The sequence below is a fragment of the Sciurus carolinensis genome, chromosome 14, assembly GCF_902686445.1.
Source record: "Sciurus carolinensis chromosome 14, mSciCar1.2, whole genome shotgun sequence".
Taxonomy (NCBI): Eukaryota; Metazoa; Chordata; class Mammalia; order Rodentia; family Sciuridae; genus Sciurus; species Sciurus carolinensis.
In genome coordinates this window covers 1,951,470-1,972,781 of record NC_062226.1, presented here as the reverse complement: position 1 = coordinate 1,972,781, position 21,312 = coordinate 1,951,470, and the positions used below count along the sequence as shown (strand labels likewise).

The 21,312-nt window shown below is 57.2% G+C and overlaps 2 protein-coding genes across 9 annotated transcripts in view; one reads left to right on the top strand and one right to left on the bottom strand.

Moving 5' to 3' along the window:
* Positions 1-11,915, top strand: part of Rexo4 (REX4 homolog, 3'-5' exonuclease) — a 19,027-nt gene extending 7,112 nt beyond the window's left edge. The window contains 3 exon segments of the mRNA XM_047524403.1: positions 619-693; positions 1,681-1,764; positions 1,766-11,915. Of these exon segments, the coding sequence (XP_047380359.1) occupies positions 619-693; positions 1,681-1,764; positions 1,766-1,801 (195 nt within the window). The 3' untranslated portion in view covers positions 1,802-11,915.
* Stkld1 (serine/threonine kinase like domain containing 1) lies at positions 2,828-21,312 on the bottom strand. 8 transcript variants are annotated; one of them, XM_047524401.1, is made up of 19 exons: positions 20,931-21,312; positions 19,529-19,615; positions 17,942-17,986; positions 16,573-16,647; positions 15,280-15,381; positions 13,696-13,766; positions 12,892-13,007; positions 11,696-11,814; positions 10,604-10,767; positions 9,862-9,992; positions 9,225-9,308; positions 7,818-7,934; positions 6,862-7,002; positions 5,941-6,069; positions 5,179-5,307; positions 4,973-5,101; positions 3,698-3,838; positions 3,350-3,429; positions 2,828-3,102 (listed from the first exon to the last, which is right to left on the bottom strand). In XM_047524401.1, exons 1-19 carry the CDS (start codon positions 20,943-20,945, stop codon positions 2,953-2,955), a joined length of 2,025 nt encoding a protein of 674 aa, XP_047380357.1. In that variant the 5' UTR covers positions 20,946-21,312; the 3' UTR covers positions 2,828-2,952. The 8 variants fall into 8 exon arrangements, with proteins under 8 accessions (XP_047380357.1, XP_047380351.1, XP_047380356.1 ...); XM_047524395.1 differs by adding an exon at positions 17,356-17,391 and having other exon boundaries at positions 2,881-3,102; positions 3,350-3,838; positions 20,931-21,311; XM_047524400.1 differs by lacking the exon at positions 6,862-7,002 and adding an exon at positions 17,356-17,391 and having other exon boundaries at positions 2,881-3,102; positions 3,350-3,838.

Genomic DNA, 21,312 nt, shown 5'->3' with positions numbered 1-21,312 from the left:
CTGTGGTGTGTTTCAGTGATTAAGTGCCTCTGGGTTCAATCCCCCTTACCCCCCAAAAAAGAACAAGTGGGGCTGGGGCATGGCTCGGTAGCAGAGCTTGTCCAGCCTGTGCATGACCCTTGCTCTGTCCCCAGCACTAAAAGAAAAGGTATAGTGTTCATTGCTAGCCTTGAAAACAAGTGAGAGAGAGTTTGGGTCCTCTGCACGATGATCTCCATGGCAGGCCCCTGGGTAGGAGCACATGGCCCCACAGGGTGTCAGGGGAGACTTGGCGTCCCCCAGGAAAGCAGCAGGGGCTTAGGATGGAAATGAACATGTTGACTCCTTTCTTCCCCCAGTGCCGGGGATGGAACCCCAGGCCTTACACATGCTAGGAAAGTGCTCTGCCACTGAGCCATACCCCAGGTTGGCACCTCCTTTATTGCCTTGTGGGGGTGGCAGGTCACCAGCCTGTCCTGGCTGGTGACTGCAGCCCTTGATGCCTGTGGCACTCCCAGTGAAGGGCAGGCTATAGGCTGCTTGGGTGAGCTCAGCAGCCACCTCCTTCCTAGTGGTGACACGCCCTCCTGGGCAGAGGCACCCACCCTGCCCACTGTGCCCTCTCCTTTTCCTTTGCAGAGTGGAAGACCATCTCTGAAATTACTTTCTGAGAAAATCCTGGGCATCAGGGTCCAGCAGGCAGAGCACTGTTCGGTAAGTGTGTTCCTAGGTGACAGTCCTTGGGTTTAGGGGCTATCCCTGACTTTGAAACTCAAGCATGCATCACCTGACAGCAGACATAGGAGAGGCAGGGCTAATTAACACTTAAAGATGCTTTAGGTAGAACAAATTTTTAAAAAATTAATTTTAAAAAGATGCTATATGTAATTATTTGGAAAAAAAAATTCACCAGTCTCTTGAAGGTGGTGTTAATGCATTTTCTGTTAGTGTAATGGAATTCCCAAGGCTGGGTATTTTATGAAGAAAAGGAATAGCTCATGGGTCTATAGCTCAAGGGCAATGGTGCTGGCATCAGCTCTGGCAAAGGCCTCACGGCAGATGATACCTCAGTGGCAGGAGCCTGTAGCAGAGGTCACATCCAGTACAGGAAACTGAAGGGGGTCTCTTGCTAGCAACACTCTGGCAACAGTTAACTGAGACCCAAGAACTGCTTCATGCCTTCCAAGGGCTCTCCCCAGTGACCCCACTGGTTCATTCTCAACCAGCCTGCTACCTGCACACTGCCACATTGAGGACCTTGGGGACAAGGTACTTCCCAACTGTAGTCGGTGGCCCAGGCCCCCAGCCCTCCGACCAGCCTTGCTGACCCAGCGACTCTAACTACGCAGGACAGGTCTTCACCTTCAGTGTGACCTGCAGCTCTCTAGGCTCTTGGGCCCCAGGGACAAGCCACCGGCCCACTGTTATTCTACATCCCTGGTGTCCACTGAACCTGAAGGGCAGCGTGCTTAGCCCCGTCCCTCTGGGGCTCCTTTCTTCTGTAGATGGGTCACAGAACTGCAGGGTGGGTGGGTGACCACTCCATGTTTTCTCCTTCCCCGTCCTGCAGAGGTTTCCTGTGAGGTGTGTGCTTTGCTGGGCTGCACATCCCCAGCACAGTGACTGACCTGCAAGGCTCACTGATGGTGGGTGGCCCTGTGTGTCACACCGTCACCACTGGGCATGTCGTGTTCCTTCCAGATCCAGGACGCCCAGGCAGCAATGAGGCTGTACGTCATGGTGAGGAGGGAGTGGGAGCACACTGCAGGAGACGGGCGCCCCCCTGGCCGCTGCCCCTCACGGTTGCAATGAGAACTCCTAGGCCACCGCCGCCCCACCTCCATCCTGTAAGGCACCTCCATCCAGTGGCAATGGGGACCAGATCACAGGACCAGTGGAGTCACTCCAAAGTGGGACTGGGGCGGACTGTTTTCAAAGCCAAGGCCGCAAGCTTCCTTCTCCCCCTGTCCTCTGCTCTTCTGCTGCAGCTGGGTCTTTGGCCAGGATGAGCTGGAGTGTGCCAGGGCAGGAAGTCAATTATGTGTCCTAGGCATAGCCAGGAGGTGGCGGCAACTTGGGCATGCCTGGTGGCTCCACTGTCTGCTGACCACCAGAGGAGGGCTGGGACATCTGGGCTGCCCCTGCAGATCCGACTGGCCTGCGTGCTCAGCTTCTTCCTCTGAGGAGGCCACTATTCCTCTGTTATTGTGGGTAACGTAATACACTCTACTGGACCCAGGTCAAACCCTGTCTGTAGGTAGCTGCTGACAGCAGCTGCCCCACCGGGACTTGCTCATGGTCGTTGGACACAGAGAGGGGCTTCCTGAGGGTGGGACCCATTTCTCACATGCTTACCTCAGTTGGCCAGTACCCAGCAGAGGCTTCTCCCCACAGCCAGTCACGTGAGACCCAGGACCACACTCTTCCTGAAGCTCCCTGCCTCTGGTCTAACACCCCTGCTAACCTGGGGCAGCCTAAGCTGGAATGTCTGGGAGTACCCACAGGCCAGCCCGCAGCCTTCTGGCCAGGCTCACATCTAAGGATCTCTGGGACCTGGTCAGGAGTCAGCCAAACCCAGGGCTTTATCAGGCCACCTGACAGCTGTGCAGACAGCAGGTACCACAGAGGATGTTGCTGGGTGCAAAGGCAGATGCTGGCCTCACGTGGTGCTTGTGGGGCTGGGTTGGGGGCATTCGCCTTCCCTGCACGGGGCCAGGCTCCCCACAGCACCACGTGACAATAAACAAGTGAAGCTTATGGAGGGCAGTTCCTTCCTCAGCTAGAAATCTCAAGCCCTGCAGGACTGTGCCACCAAGCACTACCATGAACAGCCACACCTGCACCAGCACTGACTTGGGTATGCCAGGAACCAGCCTTGGGCCTCTTTATTAGCTACTGAGCATAGAGGGAGATGCATATATGGTCCCTGTGGCCCTCCTCCCCCCCCGCACCCAGGACAGGAAGACGGGCGCTTCAGGGTAGATGTGGTTGGCCTTCCAGGAGGATGGGGACCTCGGGGGCAGCTGCCTCCCCTTCAGCAGCTCCAAGCAACTCCCTCTCCTGCGGGCTGGGCAGTGCGGCCTCCAGGCTCAGGAACACTTTCTCTGCGTAAGAGACCAGCTCCTGGAAGGGATAGGCAGGTTCCTGTTACCAGGATTTGGGGGCTAGAGCCATTAACTGTGAAACCAAACCCTCTTTGAAAGTTTCCGGCCACTTTTCCCCCGCAGGATTGACTGACCCAGACCCAGAGATGGAGTAATAGGCGGGGAAATGTTGCTGAAGACTGCCTGCAGCATTCAAGGCCTGGGCCCACTGTGTCCCCAGATGTGGGGGCTTGCCCTGGCTATCTGGAGGCCCTCCCGTCACTCACCAGGCTGGAGGTGAAACGCCCCTGGATCTCCTGGACCAGAGCCCTGATGCCGTTGGACTCCAGCTCTGGCAGGATTTCCTCTGTGATGGAGCAGAAAAATGGTACTGAGGGCCAGAGCCCAGCCAGCCAGAGGACAAAGCAGGTCCCAGTGCCACTTAGTCTGGCATGGGCAGAGTGCGGCCCTGGGTTCTGAGGTCCTTGTGTCATCCTGGGCTGCAGCAGTGCTTGGTGCAGGGGTGCCAGGGGAAGTTTGGCGCCATCTCTGTTGGGCTCCTTCCCTCCCCTTCAGCCACGGCTGGGAGTAGGGCCCCCAATCATCGCTTCCAGGTAAGGCAAGGGGGTCCTCACTGTAGAAGGTAAGGTGGGCCAGCAACATGCAGAGGTTCTCCACCACCTCAGGGTCATCCTTGTGCAGCTGGTAGGTCTCCTGCAGGAGATTGAGGCCACTGCCGCCCTCCTGTGGCACCACCATGTGGAAGGCTGCCAGCTCTGGGGAAGAGGAGGTGATGGGGTTCCCACCCTGGTGCTGACACTGCGCATCTGGTCTTAGGCCAGTTCCTCAGCCCCCAGGTCCCCTGAGAGGTGGGCAGTGATACTGGTTTCATAGGGTTGCTGGGAGAACTCAGAGCATTGGTCCTGAGCCCCTACCTCAAGCTCTGGGCTCTGCTGGCTCCATTTCCCCACCATGTGGCTTTGCCCCTGCAGCAGAGGCCCTGCTCCTGCCAGCACATCTACTCCATTCCCAGGGGAGGCAGTCCCAGAGGCATGTGGTGGCGTGAGTTTCACTCACCCAGCCTAGCTCAGGTCCTGCTCCCTTGGTGGACACCCTGCCCCTCCTGAGACCTGTTCCCTTTTGCCTTCAGGGCCTCAGCCTCCCCTGCTGTCTCTAGAGGAAGTTGACTACTAACCTCTGATAGGCCTGCTGGTGGAACCAAAAGCCCCTACATTGCTGTGACCGGGAGGAACCTGCCCAGGAGGAAAGGCTGCTCCACCTCTAGACCCAAGGCTGAGAGGCAAACTGGAGCCTGGCCAGCTCTGCTCCCTGTCCAGGTGGCCCACCCATACTTGACATGGGACCTCAGAGGGGCTGAACCTTTCCCACATAGTTGCTGAGCATGGGGTGTCAGGGACAGGACAGGAGACAGCCCCAGCTGCCCCTAGGAGGCCCCAACATCTTGGGTAGGTCAGGAGCCAGAGGCCTTCCACAAGTCATGGTTACTGCTCTGAGGAAGGCCCTGCAGTGCAGAGGTTGAGACCAAGAGCAGGGGCTTCACCTTGCCATGCACCTCTGGGGACTGGTCAGTTCCCAGACCCCAAGATCCCTCTGCAGGTAATAACCACTGGGCTCATCATGGGGCCTGGCACAAGGCACTGAGGAGCCAGGGTTTGTGCTCAGGATTTATAGATAAGACTTGTGTGCTGAGAGCCTGCACTGATCAGTGGTATGTGGACAGGGAAGGGAGCTGACCAGGGAGCACTGAGCAAAAGGCAGGCTGTACCATGTATGCAGCCTGGGTGACACCTCAGTGACGTGACTGAGTCATTTTGTTCTTCCTGTTTTGGTTTGTGAGCTTCTGTGGATATTACTGATGGGGCTGATTTTTGCCCTAACCCTGGGCTTACCTGACACCTTGGCGAGGCTGGCCAGTCCCCGGTAGGCATTGTTCACCAGCAGGACTCTCTCCTGGCTCAGCCGGATGCTTTGCAGGAACAACATCACCGCCTTCTCAAACTGCCACTCACTCATGCAGCCTGCAGAGGGCAGGGGCTTGGTTACCTGTGTTCAGGGCTGTCCTCCCTGCTCACTCCCAAGGCCCTGAGCTCCTCACCCAGCAAGGACAGCAGCCAGAGCACCGCACAGCCTGCCTCTGCCATTTCTGCATCTGCGGGGTGGGTGTCTAGCACCTGCATGACTAGGGCCGTGATCTTCACCACAGGGGCTTTGTTCACAATGGCAACTGGACCCAAGACAAGGGTGGGGGACACCTTGTCTCCTGGGCATGTGCAGGAGGTCCCACTGTATATACACCCCCACCTACTGCTCCCTCCTGCCAAGCACGACAGAGCAGAAACCTGAGGACAGATGGAAACCTTGCCCATGAGGCTGGAGGGGACTCTGGCACCTTGGGGGTGATGGGATCTCAGCTTGCCACAGCTTGCCACAGCTTGGAGCTCTGTTCTGTGGGCAAGACAGATCCCTGGCACTGAAGTATCAAGGTAGGGCCTAAGAGAGGATCAGCACAGGCCCAGGGGCCCCTATTCTGCATTGAAAATCAGGATAAGGCATCCAACTTTTTTGTTTTGTTTTTTTGTGTGTGGTGGGGTGTGCTGGGGATTGAGCCCAGGGCCTTGTGCTTGCAAGGCAGGCACTCTACCAACTGAGTGATATCCCCAGCCCCAGGTATCCCACTCTTGATGGATCCCTGGTGCCAGGGACTGCCCACTGGACAGGACAGACTGCTCCTTCCTCCCCCCTCCCCCCCAATTCCTGCATGTGTCTTGCTTCAGTGGCCATGGTCATGCTCACATGCTCAAGAGACAGAAGGCAGAGTGGGACTCAGGCACTGGGAGCCACAGAGGGAGGGCCTTACCATCCACCAGGAGGGACCAGAGCAGGCCCAAGGCACTGAGGCAGATGTCCCTGTCCTTGGAGAATCTGTCCAGGTGCTCCAGGATGAGCTCAAACAGCCCAGGCTTCTGTAGCTCCTCTGAAGCCATCTCTGTGGGAGCAGAAGGAGGGGCCCTTCTAGGAAGCCTTCCAGCAGCACCCGTCCCTCTGTTGGCTTTTGAAACTACTAACACTTCTGACCTGTGTTGCTGGGTGCCTGGCCCTGTAGAGGCTGTCCATCTCCTGGGCCACCACTTGGCACCTCCCACCCATTACTAAGCAAGAGTCCAGTCACTATAGCTTCTTAGCCAAGGGCCCAGCCTGCTTTCCTAGAACAACTGTGGCCTTTCCCAACCCCCAGCTCGCCTGGCCATTGTGTGAAGGATGGTAGGTCATCAGGTGTGGAGTACAGGGCACATGCTGGGTCTCAGCCCTGCCCCACAAGCAACCATGGGACTTGACGGGTATCCTTGAGCACTTGGGAACCCTGGCTTCCTCTTGGGGGTGGGGGGGACAGTGTGCACTGTGAGTGGACTAGGAGGAGGAAAGGGTGTTACCCAATCCCAGGTGAGCTTGATGAGGACCTCTCATCCACCGGGGTCCCCAGCCTGGTTGCCTGCTGCCCACCTGGCCATGGGCAGAGAGCATGTGAATGTGAAACGCATCCATGTAAGGCCTGGGGCATGTGGTCGGTGCCCTGAAAGTGGGGTCCTGGCCCTGAGAGCACAGAAAAGCTACCCATGTGGGAGCAGAGCCTCTGGGTCATGCAGCTGTGCCATCTCAGCAACAGGCCCTGCACCACCCTGTCCAAGCAGCCTGTGCCCCAAACCGGCCCTCTACAGCTGCTCTGCAGCCCAGCTTCCTAGATTGTGGGGAGGCAGGGCAGGAAGGGCCACACACCCACCCTGGCTGGAGATGATGGTGAGCAGGCTGTAGCCTTGGATGATGAGCTGATCCGAGTCAGAGTGACTCCGCATGATGCTTAGCAGGGTGGAGATCATGGAGCTGTCCCATGGCACCTGGGCTTCTGCATCCTGCACCAGCACTGCTTAGGCCACAGAAAGAATCTGCGTTAACCCCCACAGCAAAGGTGCAGGGGACAGCAAGGCACACAGGTATCCTCCCTGCCTGGTGCGGACAGCACTTCCACTTTGTATTCAGGAAATTGAGGTCTGCCTTATTCTCCAAGCATGGTGCAGGTCTCTGTAAATAGAAGGACCTTGCACTGCCAGATTGTGGCACCTTAGGCTGGTGGTGGTCCACAAGAGCCTGCTGAGCCTGCGATGACAGGCCAAAGTAAACCAATGACAGTTCAGGGCTGGGTCTGCAGCTCAGGTAGAGTGCTTGCCACCGCAACAGGCAGGCAAAAGGAGGCACAGTCTGAGTGGTGCCTGGAGTGAGACCCTCAATATTAAGACCAGAGGGATAGCTAGGCAGGCATAGCAACTGAAGGTAGTTGAACCTGTTCATGACCCAGAGGGCTGGCAGGCAGAGGCAGGCAGCTCCCCACTTCTACTTGGGCAGTGCTGTCCCCTGCTGACTGTGCCACCACCTCAGCTGCCCTCCTACAAGCCTCTCCTGGGACATGACCCACCCTCCTGGGGTCAGCCCAGAGGACCCCATCCTGTCCAGCACCTCATGCTTAACTGGGAAACCAGTAAGAGGGTCAGCTGCTTGTCCAGGACTGCGACAGCCTGAGTGTAGCCCACATCTCCAAATTTCTGACCTGGGGCCTACTGTCCACCAGGAGGGGGTCAGATGGGCAAGTAGGGCTTGAACTGTTGAGAGAGCCCCACACCCAGGGGTAACTGGTGTGGGCTAGAAGCACAAGGAGGTTCCCCCAGCTGGGCCTGCACCCACCTTGGCCCAGGACGCGCAGTAGCAGGGAGCAGGCGCACAGCTGCAGATCCAGGATCCTCTCGTGCTGCTTCATGATGTTGACCACCAACTCCACCAGCTCCATGGGCCATGGCAGCCCTGGTGGGGTGAGAGGCACAGGTGAGGCATGTGGGAGCAGACCTTCCATCCAGAGGTTACTGGGAGTCTGCAGGGCATGAGAGAGGCCCCAGGTGGGTGTAGAAAAGGGCAAAGATGACCTGTTGGCATGTCATGAGTCCTTCCAGGGACTCCTGCCAGAGACTGAACCCAGGGCCTGCGTGCTGCATCCTGTGTTTGTTGTTTTGTTGAGGTGGGGTCTCACTATGATGCCCAGGCTGATGTCAAACTGAGTTCAAGCGATCCTCCTGCCTCAGCCTCTGAGCACCAGTACCCAGGTGTGTACCACCTTGTACTTCCGGCACCCCAGGCCCTCCCAGCGCTTTCCTTGTTAGAAGACTGTAGGTGACTTTGGTGAGGATGCAAGGACAGACGTGGGGCACCCAGGACACAAAGCCATGGTAGACCCTTCAGAAGCTCGCTGAGGTAGGTGTGGCTTGGTGGTGGGAAGGGCCCAACTGCCTCCATTTCACAGGAAGGCAAAATCTCCCCCTGTACTTTATCCCGGTCACCACTTAGCAGCAGAAGGGATCCGGATGTGGGGGCAATGGCCAATAAGAACTGCCTGCTGTCTCGCCAGGCAACCACCGCTTGCCTCCATGATCCCCAGAGCTTTAGCCACTGGGACAGTCCTCAGAGGGCTCTTAGTGCATGTTTTGTGGATACATGATGGATGGAGAGCTGAGTGTGTGAGTGGATGCAGGAAAGGACAGAAGGAGAATAGATGGACAATGAACAGATGGGTGGGTTGGGGGGAAGGAGGGATGATAGCCAAATAGCTGGAGGGAAGTGGGATGCGTGGGCATATGAGTGTTGTATTCAAGCAGGAGAGACGGGTCAGGTGGGTTTTATGAAAGCTTGTTTTGGCAAAACAACAAAGTCACAGAGAAAGAGGTGTCCTTGGGCATGCAGGCAGGTGGAATGTGGTGTGCCCGAGGTGGGTGTCAGCAGCACGCACTCCCTGACACCCAGAGTTCACGTGCACACAGGTGGTGGCCCATCAGGTGCCACTCATGGGAGTGGGATCTAAGAAAACTCCAATGCCCCTCAGAGGGTGGCTGGAGAGATGGGTGTCTTATTGTGGACCCCTTAAAATAGGTGAGAAGCCACCCATCCCCCACCCTCCTCTGCATGGCAGGAGAGACACGGACTCCAGGCTGCCTGCTGTCCAAGCGGATAGTGAGGCAGTGGACCCTTTGGGGAATGAGAACAGGATTCCCAGGTGTAAGAAGCACCTGCTGGCAGCCGGGGAGGGGAGGGGCAGGGCTCTACCTAGCTGATTCTCAGGTATCTGCAAAAGCCTCTTTATGGCCTTGAGCTGAACTTCAGGACGGCTGGGGAATTTCTCCATGGCCTCTGCAGGGGACAGGAAGAACATGGGGACCCTGCTGAGGGCCAGGCCAGGAGGTGGTGTTCTTATTCGTTTCCCAGATGAGGCCGCTGGGGCCAGGTGATTGGTTCAGAATCAAGCCCAAGTCTCTGGGAACCAGCCTCTGAGCCTCAGTGTGTGCTGCCCTCACCCTGGCACACAGGAGGCACATTGGCTGAGTGAGGAGGACACCCAGGGACCACCGTGTGCCAGGGTGTGGACCCACAAAGGCAGGGACTCTAGGGAGTGGGTAGCGAGGAGCCCTCATAGAGGATTTGTGTAGGAGAAACAAAGGGGACTACATGGGGCCAGGCTGTGGAGGTGGACTTTGTGCCCTAGGGACTGGGAGCTTTGGAGGGCATCTGAGCGGCGCAGTCTTGGGGTGGGGTGGGGTGGAGGTGGAGAGCCTGGAACTGTTCCTGTCCCCTGGCCATGCATGAGGAGCAGGTCCACTGGACTGGGTTGGGGGAAGGCACCAGCCCAACAATGGTCTGCGAAGGCTGATGGCAGCTCCCACCACACCTCGTGTCCCACCATCACCTAAGATGCTAGCGACGTTGCCTTCTAACAGCATGCTGGTGATGAGCTCAGGCACCACCTGCTGGTGCAGGGTCATGGCCACGCATGAGGACTTGAAGGAGCCGCTCACGAAGGTCATATGAACCACAGCCCTAGCAGAGGGGGAGAGCCAGCTGTACCCAGCTGCTTTGCCTGCAGCACCCGTGCAGCACCCCTCTGCCTTGGTCAGTGGCTGAGCACTGGACACTGGCCTTCCTGTTCAGAGTCAGCTTGGCCAAATCTCTCACCATGTGCTGTGTCCAGCCAGTTCCCAGCAATCCCACTTCCAAGCACCCTCCCTGCAAAGGCTCAGGCCTGGAGGACCGTCTTGAGCCCAGGTGCCTTCTGGGTCCCTTCCCTCATAAAGACAGAGCATCAGATCTGATGACTGCTGGTGTGGAGATCAACACAACCCACGCAGGCTTCACTCTTTTCTTCTGATTTTGAATTAGAATGAACCTTTTCTCCTGGACCCTGGAAAGTGCCAGAGGTCCTGGGGCTGAGCCTCTATGCCTGCTGGAGCCAGGCCTACTGTGCCAGGGTACAGAGATGTGTGTGTTAAGGGGTTGGCTGCCAAGCAGTTTGGGACAGCCGTGCCATGGGAAAAGCCCAATTATGCAGGGATTAATAGGGTGGAGCCAGCACCGTTTGTGTTGGGGTGGAGGGATGCTGAAATAGACTGCTAGGTTGAAATAAAGCCCCAAAGCCCCAACCCTGAGCTCACCTGATTGTTATTCTATCTGAGGGACTGATCTGCAGCATCAAGGGTAGAAGGGAAGAGAAGGTTTCCACATCTGGGATCTGTTTCTCCTCCATGGTCTTCAGGACAGCCTTCAGGCCACTAGAGCTCTGGCGGAGGGACTTCCGCAGGTGCATGGCTTCTGTTGCCTACCAGAAGACAGAACACAGTTTCTGTGACTAAGTGAAAGCCAGAGCTGTGCTGTAGGCAGAGGAGACACTATGACCAAGGAGAGCCAGAGGTCTGGAGCTCCTCCATGAGGAAACAGGTTCAAAGGGCAGGAGGGCCATCTCGTTGGGTGGGGAGGCAGGTAGGGGACCACACGCCTTGTCCAGTTCTTCCCAGAAGGCCCTGATCTGGACCCACTGACAAAAGGCTCCTCGCATCCATTAACGGAAGGTGAGTGCCCAAGATCCCCCAGTGCCAGGAGGGCCCTGAAGCCCAGACCCTCCAGTAGGTCATGGCCTGGAGCAGGAGGGCCCTCATTCCCCTGGGCCTGTGGGAAGGAGCAGCAGGGTGCTTTCAGGCTGCTGGACTACCTGGGGCACAGCCAGCCACCTGCGCTCTCAGTTCCTTGTGCTTGGTGGTGGGGCTGGGAGGCCAGGGGTGTGCCCTTGCTCTCAGGGTACAGCAAGCACTGGGCCTGGCACATCATCCCCACTTTCTCTTGTGTGTAGGTATGATGTGGCAAGGCTCAGCTCCCCAGCCTCCCTGGGTCAGGGTGCCCTGGCCCTTTGCCTTTCCCCTCCTTTCTGCCCACAGGCTGTGTCCCTGCGGCAAGGCCTAGCTTGGGTGAGAGCAGGAGCCACATGCTAGGACATGCGGAACAGAGAAGTGCCATGCAACCCGGCTCGTGTGATAGACAGCCCTGTGTGTCCACTCCCGGTCTCCTGAGCTGTGACCACAGGCATCCCTGACTCCACCAAGGGTGCCTGGACTGGGGTTTCCTTGCTGCCAGGGGCAGGGCTGAGGGCCCACGGCCACCAAGGGAGCATGAGCCCTGCCGCCTCAAGGGCTCCCCATGCACTGCGTGACGGAGGCAGGGCGAGGGCCAGCCTCTCCCTGGAAGCAGCTCACATCCAGGAAGGAGCAGCTGGCCATGTCGAGCATGATGCAGCCCAGGGACCAGACGTCAGACATCTGGCTGAAGGTGAAGTCAAGGGCTTCAGGCGCCATCCAGGACTTCTGAAAGGGGTCTGTTGACAGAACAAGGCGGGGATCCATTGAGTCCTATGTCCCCTGAGAGGGCAGAAGGGTAGAGCCACCCTGCCTAACACTGTCTCCTTTTTGGTGTCCACTTGCAAGCAGCTGTAAACATGAGCCCTTTGGTGGCCCTTCTTGGGTAAAGTTAGAAGTGCAGCCATGGGCAGTGAGGAGTCCCTGCTCAGTAGACCTTTGCCTTGACCTTGAGCCAGGGAAGCAGTCCATCCTGACGGGTGTCTCTGCCAGGCTGGCCAGGTTAGCCCACCTGCATGTGTGTCTGTGCCCACAACCATCACAGCAGGAGCTGGAAGAGGCACAGGCCAAGCGGCTAGATGTATCCCTCTTCCAACGCCTTTCCCTCTGGAGGTCAGGACCCTGGGGCACAGTCCCAGTCGCCTTGCCCAGGTTCTCAGCCTAGACCCCAGAGAAGGAGCCCAGAGAGCAGGGTCCGCAGGCCAGTCTCTCAGTCCTTTTAGCTTCAGGCAGCCCTTCCCTCTCTGCAGCCCGATGTCCCAGCCAAACAGCAAAGGTCTGGACTCTAAAGACCTGCACCATGGACACCTCCAACCAGTCCACCCTCCACATAGTCACCTCCACCGTCCATGCACCATCCATCCACCAATCCATCCCCTGTATACCAAGGACAGAGTCACCAACCACAGCCACCCAGCACTTGGATTCTGCACCAGGCTGTTACAGGCTTGAGGCCCGCTCCCTTCACAGTTGTCTTTCTAAAGGAAGAGAATTTGCCCCCTGCAGCTGCCCCCCAATCTCCTGGGCTGTTTTAGGACCACACACACAGCCAGCACCTGGGTCCACAGGCCTTCCTCCCTCCACAGTCCAGTCTCCTTCCTTCTGTGGCTTACTCCCCAGTGAGGTAACCCTTTCAGGCACCAACGCAACTGCTCTTTCCTGTGGTGTCTCCCCATGTGGGACTCTTGCTCAGGCACAACCAGCCAAAGGGGGACCTGTGGGGACCTTCTAAGCAGCAGGTTCGGTGCCCAGGGGCCAATGCCTTCCTCGCTGCCCATCCCCAGCACCCCCCAGTCTCCCAGGAGGACCCCAGCCACCTTCCTCTGCACGGACACTCCACTTGGCTCTGTGGGTCATAAGCGAGTTGGCGCTCAGGTCCTGAAGTCTGCAGTGGTTCTTACTGACCAGGCTGATGTTAGAAGGCTTGAGATTCCTGCAACCAAGAGACGGGGGCCTGGTGCCCATGGGCTGCTGGGCAACCCCTCCCTGGGGTGGGCAGCACCTGCCCTGAGCCCGACTCCCCATCCCCGCCTCCAGAAAACGCCCCTCCCTCTACCTGCTTAGCAAATAATTATTTCCCATTTGCATAAAATCTCCTGAGTTGTTTTAAACTGAGGGAAAACCCCAAGCACAATGGGCACACCCGCTATGGAGGCCCCAGTTAACCTGGTGTCCCTCCTCACAGGTCCTGGCACCCACAAGTCTGAGAACTGATTGTCCACCATTCCCTCGGGCCCCGCGAGGTGGCCGAGGGCACACGTGCATTCCCTTTGTACGCACAGCCCACCTGGTTCTCTCTCCAGGGCCTTTCCACAGTGGCCTTGGAGCCTGAAGCTGCACCGCTGGCAGCTTGAAGGCTGGACCCGAGGTGTGGCAGCCCTTGCTGGCTGTCCAGAGGCAGTGCCATGGCAGGCAGCCTCGCCTGTCCTCCTGCTGTCTTATCTGCTTCTTCCCTTGCACTTTAGAGCCACCCTGCCTAGGTCACGGCACCTTGTGCAGCTGTGTGCCGTGGGTGAGTCACTCGGGGCTGCAGGGAGGGGCCCTGCTCCCCACCCTCAGCTGGGGAGGTGCGGTCCTACAGGCCCAGATCCTGCCCAAGGGGTCCCCAGGAGGACTGTCACCTGTGGATGATGTTCAGCCCGTGCAGGTACTCCAGAGCATCCAACACCTGGCCCAGTATCTCCTGCACCCACTGGAGAAGTGGAGACACCAGCAAGGGGAAGGCCGTGGACTGCCTGAGTGGGGGTCCACACAGGTGCTGCTCCACAGGCGCCAGCTCAAAGCAGCCAGCAGGGTCGGGCACCCTGGAGGCCCCGAGTGGCCAGGGGCTGTGGCGCATGCCCTGCTTCCAGCAGCCACTCTGGCCCACGTTGCCTAACACCTGCTCCAGCTCCTGGCACACGGCCCTTGTGGGTATCAGACATGTTAAAGCCTACAGTTCCTACTTGGGGCTTGCCCCTTCATGTTCCATTAGAGTGAAGAGCCGTGAGAACATTCTGGAAGCATGCTGTGTGAGAAACAAGATCCATCTAGTGTCCAGGGCAGTGACTTTCAAATTGTGTTCCCAGGACCCTTGGCTTCCACACCCATGCTTCAGAGTCACCCCAGGGTGTCAAGTGCCTGGGCTGCACGGCCCTGGGTTTCCTCCCAGCCCTGGCAGAGTGGGGCCATCTGTGTTTCAAGGGGCCCCGCTGCCCACATGGACAAAACCCATTGCAGTCTGCCTCTGAGGCCAGGTCACAGAGCAGCTTGAGCCTGAGCCCGGGGAGACGGCACCAGGCAGGGGAGCACTTAGAGAAAAGCAGGGTGTGCTCAGCTAGTCCTAGACCCGGGCCAGCGGGAAGAGCCACCAGGCTTCTGGAAGGAAGCAGATCTTCATGATCGTGGGGTAGGAAGGCTGCCTCAGTCAGGCTCAAGAGACACTGGCCATAAGGGACGACGCTGACCCACTAGACTTCATTACGGTGAAGACCTGCTGGCCACAGGGCGCTGCTAAAAAGGGGGTTGGCAAGCCATGGCCTGGGAGGAGACCTCTGGATACCCTGTCCAGACTGAAGAACATCTGCAGGTCATTAGGAAAGACCCAGTGTGTGCTGAACTGGGCAAAGCACCTGAATAGATACAGAAGAGGTTCCATGCCCAGACTGTCCTCACAAGGACCCTGCAGGCCAGGCCAGGCCAGCCATAATACAGCCTCTCTCCCAGCCTCCACAGCAACAGAGACGCCTGGGAAGCCTCACAGCTGTGGCCGTGGCAGAGCCTCCCCTGGGAACCACCTGCACCACCTCCTGGCGGCACACACCTGCTCTCCAGCCCAATCCCACTCCTCCCGTGGCTGCCTGATTTAAAATAGCCCAAGCCAGGAACCACCAAAGGCCATCACCACCCCGAAGGTGACTGGAGGAGCACTGGAGGTGCGGGCAGACCCGGAGGCTGAGGAGGGATGAGCAAGACTGGCCAAGCCCTTTGGGGTGATCTTGAGGAACCGCACGACAGTCCCTGGAGGCAGGTGGTAGCTGTGGACACTGGTTTTGGGAATGGCTCAGGCCTCCTCTGGAGGCTGGAGGTAGGCGTGTATGAAGTGTGTCAAGATGTGGACTTGAGGTTTGCCTACGCTGGGCACCCACCCTGCCTCTGAGCACCTGCTCTCCCCTCTGCCCCGGCCGCCCCTTGGGGTCCCAGGCCTCTGGCCGGGTCTGTCTTACCTCTGGATCCATGACTGCCTGTTTCTCCCTCTTACTCTGAATGACCTTCTGGAGGCTGCCCTGGCTGTACTCCATCACCAGACAGAGGGACAGAGAGGAGACCTGCCCGGACACAAGGCCCCTCACCAGCTGCCCCCGCTCAGGCTGGGTGCTCTGTGGTATCACCACTGCAGGAGCTTTGGTCGCACTGCCTCTCATCTCCCCGTTCCCAGGCCCCACCACCCCAGGTTCCATCTGCTTCAAGTTGCTTGGACTTTCCTGAAAGCTGCAGCCATGGCAGGTATGGACTCCTCTGCTGGGACCACCTCACCCCTTCACAGGTGGCTGCCTCCTGGGGGCTCAGCAGAGACACATTGCTCTGAGGACCCTGGCTTGCTCAGGGATGGCTCTGTGCTCCCTCCACAGTGACCTGTATTCTTGGTTTTTCTGCCCCTTCCCTGATGGTGCCAGAGGGTACTCGGGAAATACATGTGGGAGCATGCAGGGGGCTCCCCTGCTTCCCCAGGGATCAGCTGCCGGGGCGGGACCCACTGGCCCTGTTCAGTCCCTGGGCTGTTACTCCCAGGTGGGAACACTGACATGGAGATGTAAGGAGGGCAGCAGAGACCTGCCAGCCGCACTTGTCCTTGCTCAATGTCCCTCCCTCCCCCTAGTCCCATCTGGAGTGCTGGAAAGCTCCAGTTCCCTCCAGTCATATTACTGAAGGAACCTGGGGCATGGGCAAGAGACCTGGACTTGAACCCCACTCAGTTCTTTATTAGCTGTGTGGCTTTGGGGAGCCCAGCCCATTAGGAAAGTGAGGACAGTGCACCCAGCCCTTCAGATCCCCTAGGATGTGAGCACGGACACAGAGCCAGCTGGTCAACTGTGCTGGAACACAGCTGGGGTGAGGGCCGGGGGGCCGGGGTCACTGGGTGGCAGATGGCAGCGGGAGGCTGGAACCAGCTTCCTCTCCAGGAACACGGGCTCCACAACAGCCATGCAGACCCACGCGGCTGGGGCTGCAGATGGGGAGCTGTGTCAGGGGCGCACGGGGTGCTGGAGTGGGGCCACCAGGCAGGGCCCCTGCTTGCCAGGAAGCCTGGAGGGACGTTACCCTCCACTAGCACTTCTCCTAGGAGGAGGCCCTTGAGGTTCACCTGGAATCGCGCACAGGAAGCCCCTGGCGTGGTTCCCACCCCTACCAGTGCGGAGTGGAAGCAGCTACGCTCAGTCACCAGCAGTGCCTGGCGGGTGCTGTGTGCTTGGTGGACTTGGTGCTGCGGCCCAGCTGCAGGTGCCAGCCAGACCCACCTCACTGTTCCACGTGATGAACAGCTCCCGGTACAGTGAGATGTGGGTGTGCTGAAGCTTCAGCAGAGGCATGAGCTGTAGGGACCAGAGCGGAGGACAGAGTGGTCAGAGAAGCACAGTGCTCAGTTGGTGCTCTTCTGTCACATAACCCAACAAAAGTGCAAGCTGCTGGCTCTGGCAGCACTGGGAGGCTGTGCAGCCTTGTGGCCAGCAGCCAGAAGGTCTGATGTGAGGCCAGTCCCAGCACGCACTGCTGTGCTGTGTGACTGACAGGCCCTCAGCACCTCTGGGCTCATGTGCTCATCTGAAGTGGCAGTGGGCTGGGGTGGCTTGCTTAGCATGCATGCAGCCCTGCATTCTATCCCCAGCTCTGCAAAAACAAAACTGAAATTGAAAATGACGGTTGCCGTGGAACCTGCCTCACAGGGAGGCGCCGCAGGTAAGGGCATGGTATGCAGGAGATGACGCAGCTGGGGCTGGCTGCAGAGGAGGTGGCCCAGCAGTGGGCCACTTGGAACTCCCTGACCAGCAGAGAGCTTTGAAAACAAACCACGCTGGGCAACAGGACACTCAACCTGGAGAACATGGCTGGCGGTGACTGCTCAGATGCAGGCGGGGCGTGAGCAGCTTGCCTACTGGCACGGCAGGGACGGCAACGTGACAGAGTTCCTGTGTCAGAACACACCCAGGCCCACCCTGCGCTTCAGCCACACTGTGGACCCAAGAGGTGCTGCCGACAGGGCAGGAGGGTTGGCAATTCCACGAAGAAGATCAGACACTGACCGTGAGGGAGGAAACACGTTTCACCCCATGTGAATTCTAGAAAGGCAAAGAAAAGTTACTCAGAGCCTGTGTTCGCCGATTTGGTAACTGCCATTATTGTAAATCAGGCTGCTGCTACTGGTTCATTCTGGATGGTAGGATCAAGGGTAATTTCCATTTTAATTATTAAATAATTCTGTATTTCCAAAAATTTCTACTGTAACTAATACTTTAATAGTTGAAGAAAAAAATTTTTTTCTTTTGCAGTGCTGGGGATGAACCCAGGGCCAAGCACTCTACCACTGAGCTTCACCCTAGCCCCAAAGAAAATCATCTTTTTGAAAGACAGTTATTGGTGGATTAGCCTAGGGACTGAATCAACAGTGAAACTTCATCCCCTCTGGGAATGTGTGTTCTCAGTGGCCAGCACCTGCCTTTAGAAGTGGGTGTTTGGGGTAAGGACTCCCTTTAGGACCTGGGCAAGAATTAGTCATGACCCTCCATCCAGGCTTCCCTTCACCATGTCACTCAACAAGAGGGTGCAGAACAGTCTCTATGGGTATGCTGCATCCTGCGCCTCTAGAGAGGACACTGTCCAGGGAGTTACCTCCTCCAGGGCCTCGTTGGCCTGATGCTCATCGAGGCACTCCACCTGGAGGGACACAGGAGCACCAGGTCAGTGAACCTCTTGAAGCACCACCCGGTCACTAGCCCCCATCATCCCACCCCCACCTCTGCATTACCTACCTCACCGTGACCACCCCTATCATCCTACGCCCACCCCTACTATCTATCACTAAAACCACCACTGCTGCCACCCCACTGCCACCCCCATCATCCCACCACATCCCTCACAAACATCACGGCCACCAGTACCATCACAAGTAGGGGTAGTCAGCCAAGTTACTCTGATAGCCTTAAAAAGGCCCCAAAATTCCACTCCTGAGATCTTCCCTAAGGAAATCATGGATGCTCAAAAATATTCTCGAGGATGTCTATCAGACTTATTTATACTACAGAAAAACTAAGAATGGCCTGAACGCTCATCCCACATGAGGGGACAGTAGGTCAACTACAGCACATTGAGCAGGAAAGGAGGCTCCCTGGCCACTAGGTCAGGAGAGGAGGAAGCTGTGGTGCTGCAATGAGACAGTATCTGCAATTTATTAGGTGGACAAAGGCTGTTGCCAGCTTCAACAAGGCCACTCTTGTAAAAACAGAGTTTATAAATGCTTAGAAAAATGACTGGAAGAACACACACTCCTATGTACGTTCCCTCGTATATACTCTTATTCAGAAAGAACTGGCCTTATTTGCTGATTATTTATTTATTTATTTGCAGTGCTGGGGATGGAACCCAGGGCTTGGTGCATGTTGGCAAGTGCTCTACTGCTGAGCCACATCCCCAGACCACTGGCTGGGTTTTTAGAAAGGACTTCTGGCTCACTGATCTATGAGGTGAGGGGGCTGACCACACAGCCAGCCAGCAAAAGAGCAGAAGGTGGATAAGGACTCCAGGGCCAGCTACCTGGGGATGAGGCTGCTGGGCTGCATAGACACAGGCCTGACAGACCTGTGGTTGCTAATGGGGTTCCTCTATCTGCAAGGTCAGTTCCTGCTCCTGTATCCCTGCCACAGCTCCAGAGAAGGGTGTGCCTGTGACTCTTATAGCAGCTCTCTTCCCCTGGATGCTCTTTTGAGTCCAAGAAGGGGTGTACCTCTACCCTGCTGCATTAGCCTGGTGAAGAAGTCCCATGTCCTGTCCTTACCCTCGTGTGACCCTGAGCCAGTCCCTGCCCTCTCTGGTCTGGTTCCCTTTTGGTAAGACTGGCAAATTGTACTGAGTAGCCCTGTGCCCACAGAAGTCAAATCCTCCTGGAAACTGTGTGACCTGGTCAGTGTGGGACTGCCCCAGGTCAGTCTCTGACTGCAAAATGGGGTCACCATTCCCGTTTAGCAGGGTTGCAGGGAGATTCAGTGGGTTGATGCCTGGCGCACAGTGTGGACGAGTGAACGGTGGACGTGGGTGGTGGAACAGAAATGAGCATTTCTTTCCCATCAAGGTGAGGGGAGCTCCACACCACCCATGTCTACCGCAGCCAGGTCTGTCTCCTGCCTGCTGTTGACAGGGGTCCTGGAAACCTCCTCTGAGGGGTGATGTGCCCCACTTGGTTCTTAGGCCTCTGCCTCTTACCTGCTTTATCACGAGCTTGGCTTCAGTGGCCAGTTCTTCCACCACCAGGTTTACTCCTAAGGTCCCCGGAGACAGCTCGTACAAAATCTAGCAGCAAGGGAAAGAAACTTTGAGGAATATATCACTTTGTGCTTTTTAGTACATGCCCAACTCCCACACCCTGGCTGGTGCTCCCCACTGCCCCTGTGGGGTTGGCACTGTCTCCTCTCATTCTGCAGTAGAGGACAAGGCCCAAGGAATCTGAGAAGCCCTCTGATGTGTAGTCTGATCCTCTCTCTCCAAGGCCAATTCTGAAGCTTTCTATGACTTCATGCTCCTTCTCCAACCTATAGAGAGGATTGCTGGGAGTCCAGGAGCAAGGCCTGACCTGGGGCAGGGGGCTTATTCACTCTTTTAGACCCTTATGACCCCAACTTCCAACATCCACCTTCAAATTGAGTGTCTGAAGAAGGCAATTTATCCTGTGACTGGAGCTGTCAGTCACAGCCTTCCCGGGGCCATTTCGGGCACTTCTTAGCTACTGTATTGGGAGCAGAAAGCAGAACTCAGAGGAGGTGATATGGGATGGAACACAGAACCAGGGAAATTTTGGGGTGCAAAGTCAGGATTCTGTAATCCAGCCTCTGTGGGTGGCCTGGACTCTGCTCAGGGAATTGCATCCAGATCAGCATAAGCCAACAGGGCCAGAGGGCAGATGCAAAGAATGCTCAGGTGCAAGAACGCTCATCTTAGTGCATCAGACAGTAAAATACACCCACAGCTCAAATCAAGACTTTTTTTTTCCCCCTGAAAAGTAACCTTAAAAATTCTCTGACCACTAGAAATCCACATGCTTTACTACTGGCCAAGCCCTAGGTACTTCTCTCCCATAAAGAGAATCTCCCAACCTGAAAAAAAAATCTAATCTTTAAGTGGTTTCCAAATTAGTGAGATTTTTACAAATACTGAATCTAACATTTAATGAAAATTATATATTAAGTACAGAAGCATTTGATTAAACAACCATTAATTTTTATTTAGCAGTTTTCCTCTGTGTTTTAAAATTGCTCAGGTCTGTGTATTTTCGCAGACACAGGCTGAGGGGTGTTTGGAGACTGGAGCTCCCGCCATGTGCTCTGGGCGTTCCAAGGTTACTTTTGCCGCTAAAGCCCCCTATGGCCAGGAGGACGGAGGAGCTACCCCACCCTCAAATGGTCAGTGATGGAAGTCCTTACTGTTCATCATTTTGGAGGGGGAAGGAGGCCCAGAGAGGTGGCCTTCTAGCTGGAGGGTGACTCTACTGGGACACGGGCCCCGCCTCCCTAGTTGGACCTGCCGCTGGCCGGGTTGTGACCGTTGCCCCGCGGCGCGCAGACCTTGGGCCCCGGGCAGCCTTCCTCCCCGTAAGGGGACATCTCGGCACCTGGTATTTTTCCATGGTAGCTCGAACGGAACTCCAGCTCACTCTCTCCGTTGGCCGCCGATGTCCTCGCCTGGAGTCAGCGCGGGCAGCCGGACCCTCGAAGGAAGGTGCTCCGCTGTGTCGGCTCCAGTGCCCATCCCCCCGCACCTCGCCCCCACCCCCGAGGCGACCCTCAACCTGGGTGTGTCTTCCTGACCCTGGGCACCCAAACGTCCCCTGGCGGCGCGCCCTGGGCTACCGGCCTCTTAAAGGAGCGGAGGACTAGAGCGAGGAGGCGGGGCCTCGAGCACGAGGGGAGGGCCCAAAGAGCGGTGGGCGAAGGTTGTGGACAGTGGGCGTGATCGGAGCAAGGGGCGGAGCCACGAGAGTAGAGGGCGAGGAG

Excerpts from the sequence above, each read along its gene's own strand:
- Stkld1 (XM_047524395.1), bottom strand. Across the intron at positions 15,382-16,572 it reads TCATCACGTGGAACAGTGAG|GTCTCCTCTCTGTCCCTCTG; the intron begins GTGGGTCTGGCT and ends GTGTCCGGGCAG. Across the intron at positions 11,815-12,891 it reads GAGTGTCCGTGCAGAGGAAG|ACCCCTTTCAGAAGTCCTGG; the intron begins GTGGCTGGGGTC and ends TTCTGTCAACAG.